General features: G+C 38.8%; 1 protein-coding gene and 1 long non-coding RNA gene across 2 annotated transcripts; both read left to right on the top strand.

The window, feature by feature from the left end:
- Window positions 1-2363: 2363 nt before the first annotated feature.
- Window positions 2364-3876, top strand: LOC146547928 (uncharacterized). The gene is made up of 3 exons (XR_014890672.1): window positions 2364-2561; window positions 2653-2797; window positions 3510-3876. It is a non-coding gene; the product is annotated as an uncharacterized LOC146547928 (long non-coding RNA).
- A 584-nt stretch (window positions 3877-4460) lies between these two features.
- On the top strand, window positions 4461-14797 carry LOC146547927 (uncharacterized). Its single transcript, XM_085264316.1, has 5 exons — window positions 4461-11993; window positions 12256-12372; window positions 12450-12596; window positions 12896-13006; window positions 13095-14797. Exons 1-5 carry the CDS (start codon window positions 11948-11950, stop codon window positions 13334-13336), a joined length of 663 nt encoding a protein of 220 aa, XP_085120442.1. The 5' UTR covers window positions 4461-11947; the 3' UTR covers window positions 13337-14797.
- The last annotated feature ends 1583 nt before the right edge of the window (window positions 14798-16380 follow it).

The following is a 16380-nucleotide window of genomic DNA, read 5'->3' as shown; positions in this document are numbered from 1 at the left end:
TCAGAAGTGGTGAGTTTTGCAAAAATAGCATTCGAATGTAACAGAACAGGTGGGTGCAAAGAATTTGTTATTCAGCTGATAAAATAAGCTTCAGATAAATTCAGTGACCAAAAAAGAATGTTTATATCTATTAGAAATTCTAAGAGTTCAAAAGGTCTCAATTTAGTTCTTTATTTTTTCAGTTTTGTTTAACCAACATTAAAAAAACTAAAGCTCTTCTGGAATCAGAATAAATAGTTTAAAAAAAAGAAGCAAAAATGACATAAAATAATTATATTTTTAGTCAGAGAAACTTGAGTTCAGAAAAATGCCAAGGTGTCCCCTCTCAGATTATGATGCCCCTTAGTACCATTTCATGTAGCCTGCCAATGTGACAGTTGGCGTTATGATATATATAAAGCAACAAGGCATAATAGCATATCTCTTCGATTTTAAACCGTATTCTAGCCAACATCAACAACTAAACATTCCCATCATTAACAAATAGAGATGGTGTAAATAAAAACTCAACTCAATTATTACAAAATACTCAACATAAACCACCATTATCTGAGTAAACACTGTACATTAAAACTCCTAACACATTAAATTAAGATGTGTCTTATGTTTTGATCCATGTATCAAGCCAAATACACAGTTAAAGTAATTCGAAGTAATACACATAGACATGGAACTTGATAACATTTGACAGAACATTACAATGTTTTTGTGCTAAAGAACACTCAGAATATCATTAACAGGCAGAGACTCCTCTTTATACTTTACTTCACTGACCCTCCTGGAACACAACAATAAATATTTCTATATAAGATATTCTCATAAATGACTGTGTACTAGAAAGCTTACAGTTTACAGTCTGTTTAACATCCAGAAGTTAGCTTTCGCACATATCACAGGTCAATTTTGAGAAATGTTCTCTGCTGCAGTGTATGCAATTTACACTAATGCCATGATGTTCTCTCTTAAATGCATGTACAAGTTCACAGCCTGATATGGGTCTGTTGGTGGAGTCAGATGGGACTCAGTCATGATGATATTGCACAGTTCATATACATCGGGGTCACATGGTTTGGTCAGTCGAAAAACACACTCAGTTTTACACATTTCAACATGTTCTTCTTCAGTGGGGCAAAGGAAGTCTCTTGTCCCGTAGAGCTCAGGTAATGTATACATTACATTAGGTCGACCACTGGGGATATTGATGTTTGTTGATGGCCTGATGGAGTGTGTATTCCAAACCTGTGCAGTGTCATCCAGCTCATCTGTTAAAAAGAATACAGAAATTTAAGAAATGCGATCGCATGTACGTATATACATATACGCGAATCACGATGAGACAACTCACTCACTGAGAGGAAGGTTTCTTATATTTATGCAATTTATTATTTTTAAACAATCGTGTGCATTTTTGTAATCATGTACTTTACCTAATGCCATCTGTACAAGTGTTTCACACACTAACTACGGTTACTGTTATGCTGTGATATCTTACATTAGTACTATTAGTCTTATTACTACCTGCTTGGCTCATCTACTCACCTCATAATAATCAATTTGTTTTATGTCACTGATCATTGTATTTTGTATTTGTAAGTTATTTTGATATCCCAATCAAAATAATTCCAAATTGTAAATAGTTAATATTATAGATAAGAAATTTTCATATGCCATGTCAACATAAACAACATAGATGTTAGGTCTGTGAAGGTTCTCAGTCATCCAGGTCATCGTAGTCAAAGGAGCTTGCAAAGAAAAGCGTCTGGACTTCTTTAAGTTGCTTGAAGACGTTTCACCTCTCAAGCTTCTTCAGTTCTAAGGTCAAATGGTGGAGAGTCCCAGATATAAACCTAGTGGGAGTTTCCCCCCACAGAGGGACAAAAGGACCCCCTGATGATCCTCTAATCGCCTGAGCCAAGGTGTGAAACTGGGCCTGGGTCCCAATCAGCCAGTTTCGGGTGTCTTCATTGTGAAACCTGGCCCCACCTTATCATCCGAATTCCTGAGGTCAGATGGCCCAGGATGTGAGTGGGCGTTAAGGCGTCTGGGAAGGGAACTCAAAACTGGATTATAGATGGCAGAGAGTTGGTGTCGTAAAGCCCCGCCTCTGTTCAAAGATGGTCGCTCACAGTGGACATAGATGGCTTCTTTCACTCCTCTTTCAAACCATCTGTCCTCTCTGTCCAAAATGTGAACATTGGCATCCTCGAAAGAGTGTCCTTTATCCTTAAGATGCAGATGGACTGCTGAGTCTTGTCCTGTGGAGGTGGCTCTTCTGTGTTGTGCCATGCGCTTGTGAAGTGGCTGTTTGGTCTCTCCAATGTAGAGGTCTGAGGTTTTTAGTGAATGTGTTTGGTTTTGTAGTCCTGTAAACAAAGCATCACTTCTGAAGTGGATTAACAGGCTGGCCACAACTATAACATGTGTTTTATTCTCAGGAACATTATCCATGCTTGACTGCAATGTCTTCCCAGGCCTGGGGCAGGACTATCTGACAACCGAGGTCAATATGTTTTTGCTTCCTGTGCAGGAAAATGACGGGGAGGATAATTTGACCAAAGCAGGTTACAAACATTTATTCTTCTCATAAGGTAAAACTCAAGTGACATCTCGTGTGTTGTGTGAAAAATAAATGAATCTTTGTACGTTGTTTAGGGTCAGGAACGTACCCACTGTTCTCTCTGCTCCCCGGCTATAGAGGACACCCGGCCTTTTCCACCATGGTTTCAAAACTCCGCAGCCAAATACTGGCCATGCCCCGCTGTCAGCTGTCACACACTATTCTCACTGAGAAAAACTGGTAAACATCATATCAGTACTATTTATTTATAAATGAATAATTATTTTATTCATATTCCACTATTCAAAAAGTGTAGGTGACTAATCCATGGTAAAAAAAAGTGAGACAACCAAGTAAATACATCCTGCACCCAGGGTGAGAATCAGTTTTATGTTTTAAACTGGTTTGCTCAACAAAGCCATCATAAATGTCATTGTTTTTGAACTCTCATAGAAACAGTTTTTAATCCCTGTGGAAGAAATGCAAAATATCTATTAGAGATGAGGGGTCTCTCTGCTTCCCTTTACTTTCAGTGACTACAACCTGCTGTCTTTTTGTTTTGTTTTTTGTAAACAACAGAAAATGAGCGCTGGTGGTTTGTTGTGAAATAGTTTTCTGAGGTGCAACTTGCTGCATGTACCTACAAGCACAAAACTTTCAGAGTAGTGAAAAATATTTCTTGCTGTGGGATATCAGGTTAATTTTTTTCTGAACATGCTTAAAACAATATCAATTGAAAATGAAATACTACAGTGAAAAGAAACATATTTCCATGCCATATAAAGAAAGTAAAAGTGTTAATAATTAAGGTTGGTGCAGAAATGCATACAATTTTTGATTTTTTTCTTTTTTGTACTATGTCACTGTAATTTTGTGAAATCTTGAGACATTATTGGGATTTCGTTTAAGTTTATCCCTCTGTTTCCTGTCTTAACTTTCTTTGTTTTCACAGGTTTCACTATGCAGCTCGTATCTGGGATGGTGTGAAAAAGTCCTCGGCCCTCTCTGAATACAGTCGTCTGCTCTGCTGACACGTGTTTAACTGCTCTTATGTACAGTTTTATTTCACTGATCAGATCACACAAAGACAAAAGAAGTGCAGCTGAATGGGATGTTGAAAAAAAAAAACATCACTGGGACATAAAATAAATATAATTATTCAGACTTTGAGTCCTGCTTGTTCTATAGTGTCCTGGGACTGTCCTCAGGAATTCTGATAGTTACAGATAAAGTTACAGCCTGTGCAGAGGTGGTGAGCGGGAAAAGAAAGTGTCTTCTCTCAGCACATGTCTAATAAAAATGCGAGAATAGTTTTTAAATTCAAGTCATTCTTGACTGTGTTTCAGTTTTGATGCACTGATACTTAACATGTTTTATAAGGTGAAAATACAGATTTCTGTCTTGTTATTACCTTTGTAAAAAGTATGGTAAAAATGAAAGAGAGAACTGGTGGGCCTGGTTTTTTAAAGATATATGTTGTATTGTAGAATGCATGTAGCATGCATCACAGTCAGTTTTTTTTTCATTCAGTGCCACTAGAGTGGTTGCATGGTTAAAACATACTCTGCTGACAACTGAAACAGTCACTGGTTATCAAAGAAAAAAAAAAAACAATTCACGTCGGTTCTAAAAGAAAATGATTTGCAGCCTAAATGCAGCCTAAACATATTTTAGCAATAGAATGAAACGACTTTAAAGAATATTCCATCAAATATATGATACAAAAATCAGCAATTTAATAACACTAAAACTTCAGCTATGAATAGAAGCATATATATAGCCACCTGTCATCAATACACTGATACAAAAATCAATAAGGCATTTTATTATCACTAAAACTTCAAACAAATAAACAAACTGGAACTAAACAGGTTTTTAAACTAGTTTTAATAGATATTGTTACAGGAAAAATGTTTCTATGTTTCTTTACCTTCTTTTAAATGTGCAAGCATGCCCTTTTGTCTATGGTTAGATTAGTTTAGAATTATCTTTTTAGACTTTCTCAGCAAAGACATACTGTTTTGGGACATATTGTTTTAGATTGTTTTATCTCTCACAGCCTTCTCCCAGCTCTCTGCTGACGAGACTAGCGCCACATATGGAGTTGTTTATTTTATTTGTTTTGTATTTTCTTATCCTGTTCTCACTGTCTTTCCTATAAAAATTACCAAGCCACTGTGCATGGTGTGAGTTGTCCTTAGCAGCTCACCCGTGTACACGTTTGATAAAGAAAGTAACTTTGTCTCATTGTGTCTTTATTTCTCCTGGGTTTTTTACAGAGTTTTCCCCCAACATTTCTTGGTCCTTCGGAGCCGGAGCGCCTCCATCGTGTCCCATCTCCGTGACCAGTCCACGTTGCTCGTCTGTCGACAGCCCACACACTAGGTGTGTGGTCAAAGACCAAGGGCGTTAAATTCGAGTCTTGGCCAACGTTCTTAGAAAGCGACCCACGGTGGTGGGGCCCGATCGAGGTGGACCAGACCCGGCGACACCGACCAGGTAGATACAGACACACTGACACAATCTTGCGTAAAAGCGTATTTTAAATTCAGGGAATTTAAAATAGCGAAAGTAGCTCGTCGCGACTGGAAGCTCCCCACCTCTGTGGGTTTAAAGTAGCTCGTCGGCTGGTAGCTTGGAGCTCGTCGACTGGAAGCTCCCCACTTCTGTGGGTTAGGTTTGGAGCTCTGGGTAGCTCCCCCAGCTGGGTCTAGACAGGGTCTAGGGAATAAGTAGCTCGTCTACAGAAAGACTGGCAGCTCCCCTTATGATAAGGGTTCCGATCGCGCGAATAGGTGTGAATGTGAATGTGTGTGTGTGTATTGTTTTAATTAACGGAGCAAGCTGAATTTTCACGGTCCAATAAGAGACTGAGCCGCTCCTACTGTGTTTTTCTTTTACTGCTGTTCACTGACGTGCTGGTGAGTTGAGAGAACGGTCGAGTTCCGTCTCGTAAAGTTCACACCGCTTTTGGAAATAGTCCGAAAGTAGAAGGGCGTGTGAGCAACCACTCTCGTCTCTAATACCAGCGAAGGTGATAGCAGCTGTATCGTGTATATATTACTTAAACAAAAATAAGTAAATACATAAATAAGATGGGTAATCAAGCAAGTGAAATTAAAACTCACGCCTGCTGACGAGCAGTGGTGAGAAAAGAAAAGTCCAGACGCCGGACAAAAACAGTGTCTGTAAACTGAGAGATTTAAGAAAACAAAATATAAACAGTCAGAAGAATAGAACTCAACTGCCAGTTTAGTAAAACCAGAAGACGAGACACTGTGCAGTTCCCACAATCCTTTTAGTAAACCATCACTCACTCCTGCAGCCGCATCTGCAGCAACACCCATATCAGGAAGAACATAATAATCCCTTATTAAGTGAAAACTAGAGATCAAAGTAGTTTGAAGTAGTTTAAAAGGGTTGAAAACAGACCCCACTGAGTAGATATAAATATAAAAAGTACGAAATAAAGATGAAGGGAAAATTACAGTAGAAATTATCTTTAGAGTATTTGAAATTAATAATAGCAATGATAACAACCTGTAAAGTGATATTATCAATGAAACACAGTTGGCATGATGACCATGCCCACAATGTATAAAATGAATATAAAGCAAATAATTCACACGAAAATATTTTAATAAAATAATTAAGGTATATTTAGACTGTGTCACTGTTCAGCCAAGGACAGTGTGTGAAAAGGTAACTGTCTCCACCTTGGGAAAAGGATGACTCTGCAGGTCATCTGAAGCCCTTGATGGATACAAAATAAAATATAAATAATATATTATAATAGAACTGCCTGGTCCGCCATGCAACAGAGAGAACAAATGTGACCACAGATTGGATGAATTCAAAATTATCTGTTTGCTGAATAAGATGATCCTAACTATCAAATTGGCTCAGTAGTAGTATAGTGGTACACACTGATAAAATATTATAATATGCTATTGCTGTCATATAAGACAAAGAGGATAATATTAACAATGACATAATATTAATATGAAGAGGCACCTTAATCGGTTATGATGTGAGGTGGATAATTGTTAAGCAGTGGTCTGCATCAAGCTTAAGGTTTGCTGAAACTCAGTGTAATGACATGTGAGATGAAGACAATACGGAGAATAACTAAACTAATGAAGTGCATAGAGGCACTTGACCAGCTTGAAACCTTCATCCTAGAATGACACATTGCTGAGATATAGAGCACACCTATAATAACAACCAATAAGCAAAACCCTGTAGACAACAGCTAAAACTACAGGATTGAGAAGCTGAATTAAATATGTAGACACTGCTAAGCTGATGAGCATGTTCCACATTTTCTTTTCTTTTTATTTATTTGTTTCTTTTAGAGCAGAAGCTGCTGTAACACACCCAAAGAAAGACTCTAGGTCTGACCAACCGTCTCAGTCGTGGGCAAAAAGATGACAGTCAATAAAATTCTAAAAGATAATTTATTGACGAAAAATATATCAAGAGATAAAAGATAAAACAGTCCAGTGTCCCACTTATGAATTGTATAAAAACACACAGTCCCAAGGCCAGAGCCAGCTATGCCACACGGCCAAGTTGCACCCCACATGTTGCCTTTAACAGGGTTAGAAGTTGTCCTTGGAGACCCACCACCCTGCAAGCATATAGTCAGTGGTCACTCAAGCCTCTGGAACTCTGCTGCCTTTAGGCTGTGGCATATAATAGGCCCTGGACTGCACAGAGAGACAAAACGACACAGCAGTGTTTGTAGTGTGGGCTATATGTAGACCAGTGTATCAGTGCAATCAAGTACACCTGCCTCTAATTAGTCCAACCCCATTCCAGCCATTGGCTCACCAAAAATGTGACACACACAAAACCACTCCCAACCCAGTGCAACTTCACACAATAATATGGAGCTGAATTAACACAGGCACATTAGTCTACCATGTTACAAGCTGCATGCTATTAAAAGCCAACATATGCAGACTTCTGCCTTGTTCGGGTGGCAGCATTTTTCTTTTTTCTTTTGTGTCCTGACACGTTTATGTTTTTTGTTTTTGTTTGATTATTTTGTTGGTTTTGGAAACGAATTTAAACGAACTTGTGACAATACTTGAGAATCACAGTGACACATAGTGATTAGGCAAATGATTGAAAAATGCCTAGGTTTAGAGCTGTGAGCTATGAGCTGTGAGCAATGCAAAGTTAAATATATATATTTGTATAAATGGGAAACAACCCTAACTTGAAAGTTTGAAATGTGTGAGATCCATGCATTGTTTGAAGAACTAGAAATTATCTAAAACTGCCTTAAGTGAAAATGTAGAGTTGCATCTATTCTCCCAAACAAAAAAAACAAAAACCAAAAAAAGGGAGAAGCATTCTGTAACTTAAAAATAAGGCTGACTGTTGACAACAGACTAAAACACTAATTCGCAGGTGGCTATCAGGAACAGAGAGGCGAGCAAAGTCACAAACACCAAGGCCGCAGACAGCCACGCAGAAACAGCAGATAACATAGAGACAACGCCTGCTAGAACCGTGGAGAGGAAGGTCACTTCACACGAGATTGTTGCGCATGTGAAATACACAAAGATAAACAAATAACCATTTATATAGACAGCCAGTATGTTTTCTCTGCTGTGCATCATTTTGCAAAAAATCTGGAAAACCAGAGGAATGATTACACCAACTGGCAAACCAGCATGCCAACCTCTTACAACGCCTACTGACTCTTTCATTACTACAGGCAACAATTTTGCTGACAGAGCAGCAAAATAGGCGGCACAACAGGCAAACATCACATTGATGGCAGTAAACACACATCAGATTCCACTGGATGTGTTGAAAAATGAACAAAAAGCAGCAAGCACAGCAGAGCAGGCAAAATGGCTAAAACACGGTGCAGTTCTGACAAACGACTTAATGATGTGTTATGGCAAGCCAGTGTTGCCAAAATTCCTCCACAAAATGGCGGCATTAGTGACTCATGGCTGTACGCATTTGTCAACGGGGGGACTGACCAGTATTGTCAACTCTCATTTCTACACTGTAAATTCTACACAATACTCTCATTTCTACACTGTAAATTCTACACTGTAAATTTTGAAACCTCAGCAAAACAATTTGTCAGAACATGCATGACGTGTCAAAAATATAATGCTCAGGGTAACCTGCGACCACAAAGAGGCCGTTTTCCAACTCCGCCTCATCCTTTTCACACAATTCATATGGATTTTATTGAACTAAGCGAATGTCAAGGGTCAAAATACGCCCTAGTGGTTATAGACGTGTTCTCAAAGTGGCCGGAAATCTATCCAGTGAAAAAGGCAGATGCAATTTCAGTAGCAAAGTGCCTGTGCAATCACTTCATACCCACATATGGCATCCCAGCTTTGATACGGTCAGACAACGGCACTCATTTTGTAAATGATGTCATCACTAAGGTCTCTGAAGCACTCGGTTTCAGCATAAAACACCACTGTGCTTATCACCCTCAGAGCGCAGGCCTTGTAGAGAGAACTAACGGCACTATAAAACAAAGGCTCAGGAAATGCATGGCAGAAACAGGAAGGCCGTGGCCTGAATGTTTGGGTTTAGTGAAGATGTGGATGCGCTTAACACAAGGCTCCCATAAACTAACTCCATTTGAAATCATTCATGGCAGGCCGTTTCCACTGCCTATTACCAGTCAACCAATAGACAAAGCAATCAGAGAAAACACATTAGCAGAATGGATGTCTAAGCTGTTAGAAAACAAAGAGATCATTGTACATAATCAACAACCTGATGATGTTTCTCCAGTGTCTTGCAGACTAAAGCCCGGTGACTGGGTTCTGATCAAGGTGCTCCAAAGGAAAAACTGGAGCACACCCAGGTGGGAGGGGCCATACCAAGTCCTCCTCACTACACCGACCGCTTGCAAAATTGCAGAACGACCATCCTGGGTCCATCAGAGTCACTGCAGGCGAGTCAGTGAAGCCATCTAAACACAGCTGACGGCAGGCTTGCCTACTTGTTGTGATCTCGCCCGGTGGAGGGGTCAGCTTTCCTGGCCGGGGGGTCTACTCGCGACAGGAGGGTGTGTTCCGTCGTCATGAGGTGGTGGCTCTTATCAACTGCAGTGGCCCTGACCATGGCCGGGCTCCTCACCTTTGCTTCCATGAGGGACAACAAGTCACGCTATATGGAGAAAAGGCAGACACTGTATGACAAAGGAAAGTACTCCAAGTTTCCCCATGGCTATGCCACTAATTTCTGGTGGCAGTTTATGAACACTACAGCTTACTTGAATAATAAAACTGACTGCTATGCAAATACATATACACTTTCTGCCCACCGAGGAACGAGAGGAAGTGTATGGACTGTTCACTCAACGAAACCTGTGCCAGTAACGCGACACTGATGAGCCTCAACTGTCGCTCCAACTACAGCTACCGAATGATACTACAAACAAAGACTCATTACCAGACAGGATGTGCACGGACGGCACCCAGCAGCAGAGGAACCAGAGTTTCGCATCTGGGGAGGAGTGGTGAAATTCTTACAGAGCTTGATCCCCGGCATTGGAGTTGCCGAGGTGCGGGATCACGTGGAAATCAACCGATATGCTCTGCTACGACACATCAACTTGACTAAGACCCTGGGAACCGCCTTAGCAGGAGAACAGCAGGCCATCAGAACGATGGTGCTGCAGAACAGACTGACACTAGACCTGCTAACAGCATCACAAGGAGGAGTTTGCAAGCTGATCGGGGAAACATGTTGCACTTTTATGCCTGATGGATACGAAACTGGAGGAGACATCTATGAAGCCTTGCAGAATTTGACCGCTCTGCAAAAATATGTCACTGAACACACACCTGGAGCAGCTACAGCACAAGGCTGGCTGGACTGGCTGTTCAGCGGTTCATGGCTGGCTGCTGTAGCAAAGCCATTTTTCCTTCTAGGTCTCATCATGATAGCACTGCTCATATTAGTGTTGTGTGTGTTGCCATGCCTAAGAGTAATGATTTCACAGATGATAACAACTACAATGACTGCTTATGTTGCCGTGCCTGAAGAAGAACAACATCCCGTTGCAATTCTGTTAGAGGAGAACTTGTACTAGCTGCTAATAAATGACGTGGTGATTAAAAATGACTTGTCAAGTGATCATGCACTGATTAAAACATTAGTAGGTTATGCAAGTTTTCATGCTTTCATTTTTTTTGAAGTCTTGAGTTTTAAACAAAGTTTTTCATTTTAAATATAAAGTTTTCATGCTTTTATTTTTTTGAAGTCTTCAGTTTTAAACATGAAGTTTCCATTTTAAATATGAAGTTTTCATTATTTTACATATAAAGTTTTCAATTTAAGGTTTGCATCATTTTATAATATAAGGTTTTCATCCTTGTATTTTTTGAAGTTTTCATTTTACATATTAGGTTTTCATCATTTTTAAATATAAACTTTTCATTTTACTTTTCATCCTTTATTGTTTGTAGTTTTAGTTTTATTATTTTTTCTTGTTTATTCCACTTGTTATTTCATTTACTATGATTTTCATTTACTATGTTTTTCTTTGTATTATTTTCTTTTGTTTTATTCTTTAGACCAAATGACTTCCATTTCTGCTATGCTGACATTTTGAGAATTTAAAAATTGCTTAAGATACTTAATAAATAACCTTCACAGACAATTGTTGTATACATTTAAAATAAGTTAAAACAGGAGGGAATGTTACAGGAAAAATGTTTCTATGTTTCTTTACCTTCTTTTAAATGTGCAAGCATGCCCTTTTGTCTATGGTTAGATTAGTTTAGAATTATCTTTTTAGACTTTCTCAGCAAAGACATACTGTTTTGGGACATATTGTTTTAGATTGTTTTATCTCTCACAGCCTTCTCCCAGCTCTCTGCTGACGAGACTAGCGCCACATATGGAGTTGTTTATTTTATTTGTTTTGTATTTTCTTATCCTGTTCTCACTGTCTTTCCTATAAAAATTACCAAGCCACTGTGCATGGTGTGAGTTGTCCTTAGCAGCTCACCCGTGTACACGTTTGATAAAGAAAGTAACTTTGTCTCATTGTGTCTTTATTTCTCCTGGGTTTTTTACAGAGTTTTCCCCCAACAGATATTATTCTTCCTCATACATATGTTGAGATTCAGGTATTCTATGTTATTCTATTTTAACTTTGGAGAATTCTAACTAATACCAATTTAATTATCTAGATATAGGTTCTATGAAGTCTATTCATATATACATATATGCTGTTTCAAAGGCTTGTTTTTGATAGTCAGGTTCTTTCATTGTCAAAGGAGGAGTTAAGGAGTGGTCACAGCAAGAAGACCACTTCCCCCCAATAAGAATTACTTATAAACTGAACAGAAACTAAACAGAAATTCACTTCTATCTGACCATCACACAATGCAGATCTTTGTGCTGATCCTTGGGATTGTGCTGCTCCCTAAAGGCAAGTTTTTGTTCAGTTATCTGTTCTTTAACATTTTTAAACCAGCAAGTTCTGTAATATTCAATGAAATGTTTTCTTTTTTAATGCTTTTACAACAAGTGTCATTACATCTTAGTAAAGGTTTGTCAATTCTACAAATGATTGCACTATTTATTGTACTGTTAGCCATCTATTTTTCAAACTGTTTTAGTGAATGTTTTAGAATATGTCCATGCATTGGAAGCAAGAGAAAGTTTACTTGTCTTTATCTTTGTTTTATCAGCCTGTGCTTTGAAATGTTACGAATGCATACCGGACCTCTCTGGAAGCTGCGCTCAGACAACAAAAGAATGTCCTTCCAACACTCAGTGTGCATCAGTCAGAATAGCTTCATACGCAGGTTTGATTTTGTATAGTTCTTATTTTATTCTTCTTTTAAACTGGTTCAGTTTTCAATGGTTCGTCTTTTTGTTGCAGGTGGTTCAAAACTGGTTGATATTAAAGGTAAAAGTTGTGCTGCGGCTGAGGAGTGTGTTCAGGCCTCAATCAACTTTGGAGGCGCCCGAACTCTAATTACCAGCAAGTGTTGCACCTCTGATCTTTGCAACTCTCAAGCTGCCCCTGGTAATTTCTATCATGCTTCTTGGTATTTTGAAATCTAATTTCCTGTTCTTGAAACTTAAAAAATAAAAAATCTTTTTATCAAATATGTTGAGAAATTTTAAAGTGGGTCAATCGTCGTATTTGCTTGAATAGATCAGGGCAAAATAATCAATCTGTGAAAATTTCCTGATTGAAAATTCTCAAACAAACATATTAGTAACATATTGTTTTCTGTTGGTTTTTTTTCCAAGCTGATGTTTTTGGCACACAGTTAAAATAAGCAGGGAAACAAATATTACAAATATTTCTGTATTCAACAGAGGGCAGCATCTCATCTCCAAATGGGAAAAAGTGCTTCCAATGTGTTGGAAACGATTGCACACAAACTCTAAACTGCAACGGAAATGAGGACCACTGCATCTCATCAGCAAGTAATATACCGACAGGATTCAGTGTCTGCATGTTTGTTCTTTTCTGCTCAGACAAATGTTCTGTTATTCCTTCCTTTCATTTCCTCAGTGACTGCAGAAGGACAAAAGGTGACTGTAAAGGGCTGCGCCTCCAAGCTGATTTGCTCAAGCACACAATCTCCACAGATCACAGGAATCACTCCAGCAGAAACCAGCTGCTGCCAGGGTGACCTCTGCAACAGTGCTGGGATGACAACTACATCACAGCCCAGTAGTACAACTGCTGGCACTACAGCTGTTGGCCGTCTGCTCTTTGTCACAACGCTGATCTCTCTGGTCTTGTTCTCTTAGCTGATGAAACAACAGCATCACATCCCAGCTTTTCATATGACTGTCACAATGTTTCCTCCCATTTCACCAGACCTTAAAAAATTATTGAAAATTTTGTAACTAAATATAATTTTCGGTTTGTGGAAAAAAATTAACGAATTAATTTCTTAAAATCCTATATGCATCTCTGTTTCCTTTAAGTCTCAAAATCATTTTGCAGGCACATTTAAAGGTTATCGTAAGGAGTCAGTGAGACATTTTCCTGAATTAATAGAAAAGTAAAATACAAATATGGTGGATTTTGACAATTAAATTCAAATTTCAAATTCAAATTTTATTTGTCACACACACACACAACCATACACAGTATGACATGGGGGTGAAATGCTTGTAGCTGTACAATGCCCGACCATTAAATGACAGAAGAAAAGTTCTACAATATTTACAATTTACTACAAAAATTTACAAATTAACTTAGGAATTTACAGTAAAGAATGTGCAAATAGCAGAAGAGATTATAAAGATAAGGATTATAAATTATAGGAATTATAGGATTATAGGAAATGTGTGGTGGTGCGTGTGGTGACGTGTGTGAGAGTCCAGTCTTATAGTGACGTGTTTGGGAGAGTCCAGTCCTACACCTGGTTCAGGCCCCGAATAGCCTGGGGGAAGAAGCTCCTCTTCATTCTCTCTGTTTTGGCCTTAATGGATCGGATTACATTTTTTATTTCTCTCCGATATCCGATCCAGTAATTTACGTCAGTATTGGACCGATACCGATACGCAATATCAGATCGGTCCATCTCTAGTAATAACCTCTCCATCTCTGGAGAAAAACCCTTTCACGTGGTACTAAGAAGGCAGGGGTTTAAGGGTATCCCACAGAAAGCCTGTAAAGATTTGGATAGATGCACCTCTGCTTAGATTATATAGATTAGGTGTTGTTGTACCCCAGTTGTTTGGCACAACACACAAAAAGAGGTGAAAAAGGTGAATCTCCAACATGAGCAGAAGAATTTTGCAGGGATCCAATAGCACATACAGTGGTCCCTCACTGTTTCGCTGATTTTTTCTTTTTTGTTGCATTTTTTATTTATTTTTTTAAGTGCATTGTATTCTGCGTCCTGACTGGCTGTAGACAATTAGACCATTGTCAATCAATCTCGTGTTGTGTCTCCTGTACAGTACAGAATGCGTTCAGCTGGTCAAATTTACATAAAGCTTCGATCGCTAGCAGTGTGACTCTGACGTGCTGTACTGTATGTTTGTAAGTTTTCTCCCCAACAAACACAACAATGTCGACAAAACATCGTCACCGGCGGGTGCCTTTGGTTTCCTTCTATAACACTGGACTTATTTTTCTACAAGACTTTGAGAGTGTTCAAACAAGAGAGAAAAGTGTGAAAATGTTCATGCCTGCCTGGGAAAAGTGTATAAAGTGTGTAGTGAGGGGTTTTACAGCCTTAAAACATCTATAATAATTGTAAAAAATAAAGTTGGCTACTTCATGGATTTCATCTATCAGTGACTCCTGCGATAAACCAGGGACCACTGTATATGGTCATTAATCACACCAGCACTCAAACCACTTTCTGAAACAGCAAGACTCTAATAATTTTCTTATCAGAGACATTACTCACTCTTAAATAAGCAAGCCTTGATACGTGCTTCATAAAAAACGTACTGGATTTCTCCACAAATGTTCAGTATGTCCCATCATTATTTATTTTCCTGTGTGCAGATCCCGTGGAGAAAACAATGTTGTGGTGAGCTGTTCAGGATTAATTCTAAAGTGTGTGAAGTGTGAAGTGGTTTGGATCTGTCAATGCCCTGTGGAATATCGCTCGCTATCATAATGAACAATAAGCTCATTTTTAACTTTGTTTCTTGAAAGGATATATTTTGCAAACTCTTGAGTCATGAGTTCTGTAGCTGCGTCTTTGGCTCAGTGAATTTGAATATCTTACTTTCACAGCTGTCTGTTGCTTATCTCTGCTCAGATATAGCGTTCTCATTTCTGGTTTTTTAATCAGTATAAAATGGTTTGTAAGGAACTTACAAAGCAGTTTCACCACTGAGCACCATATATGGTTAGTCTTTCTTTTACAGGCATTTATCAGAAATGCATCATCACTACCAGTATGAAGACAATGACTGCAGCGCTATTTGATCAGAATATGTTGTCTTTATATTGCTTGTTTTATGCTAGCATCTTCTTGCAATTGGGGCCTTCATTTGTTTCTCTATTTGGCTCCAGGAAGGAAACTATAAAATACTACAAGGTCAAATATCAACCATGGCTTTCGCTCTAGCATCCACATCACATAGACTATCTAGTCTTTTTATGCGGTACATGATCCCAGTTGTAGCAGAGTAACAAGCACATTACACATTTTAAGATTACTTTGATGCTTTTTTTTCTGATTTTGAAGTTTTCTCAGGTGTATGTTCAGGACAATTACTGGAAGCCACATTTCCTTACCCTTACCTCTAATGAATCTCTGTAGCCAATAAAGGCCCAAATACAGCTGCCCTCAGTTCTTATAACATACCAAAAGTTTGTCATGGCCTGAGGCATCTCATAGTAACGTGAAAGGTATCTTTCCGCATCCTTATGAGATGCTCCAGATTCCCATTTGAAAACAACCGAACGCTGCTCGCAGCAGTAACACACACTTGGAGCAGAGGCTCCTAACATTAACTCTATCCATAACTTTAACCTTAACCCTATCAGGTAGTGTTTTTCAAAGCGATTCATGATTAGAACAAAAAACACATTTACATGTATAGATTCATTCCAAACGGCTCTCATGCCTCCAAACGCATACTGATGACTTGTCACATAGCATCGTTACCTGTTGGGATGAGAACGTGTTGTTTCCAAAGCACCATAAATTGGGGTGTCTGTAGCTCAGGTAGGAAACCTACTAATCAGAAAGTTACTGGTTCAATCCCCCTCTGCTCCAGCCTGCATGCCAAATATCCTTGGGCAAGATGCAAACCCCAAGTTGCTCTCCGATGCATCCATCGGGAGGATGAATGTGTATTAATGTTAGATAGAAAGC

This window comes from Mchenga conophoros, linkage group LG23 (genome assembly GCF_057382185.1).
Source record: "Mchenga conophoros isolate Kocher_MC1m ecotype Shallow Benthic linkage group LG23, M_conophoros_male_GT1.1, whole genome shotgun sequence".
NCBI classification, from domain to species: Eukaryota; Metazoa; Chordata; class Actinopteri; order Cichliformes; family Cichlidae; genus Mchenga; species Mchenga conophoros.
This window is presented reverse-complemented; position numbering and strand designations above follow the sequence as displayed.

Coding starts and splice junctions, on each gene's coding strand:
- LOC146547927 (XM_085264316.1), top strand. CDS start 11,948: ATGCAGATCTTTGTGCTGATCCTTGGGATTGTGCTGCTCCCTAAAG. Junction 12,597..12,895: donor CAACTCTCAAGCTGCCCCTG/GTAATTTCTATC, acceptor TGTATTCAACAG/AGGGCAGCATCTCATCTCCA. Junction 13,007..13,094: donor CCACTGCATCTCATCAGCAA/GTAATATACCGA, acceptor TCATTTCCTCAG/TGACTGCAGAAGGACAAAAG.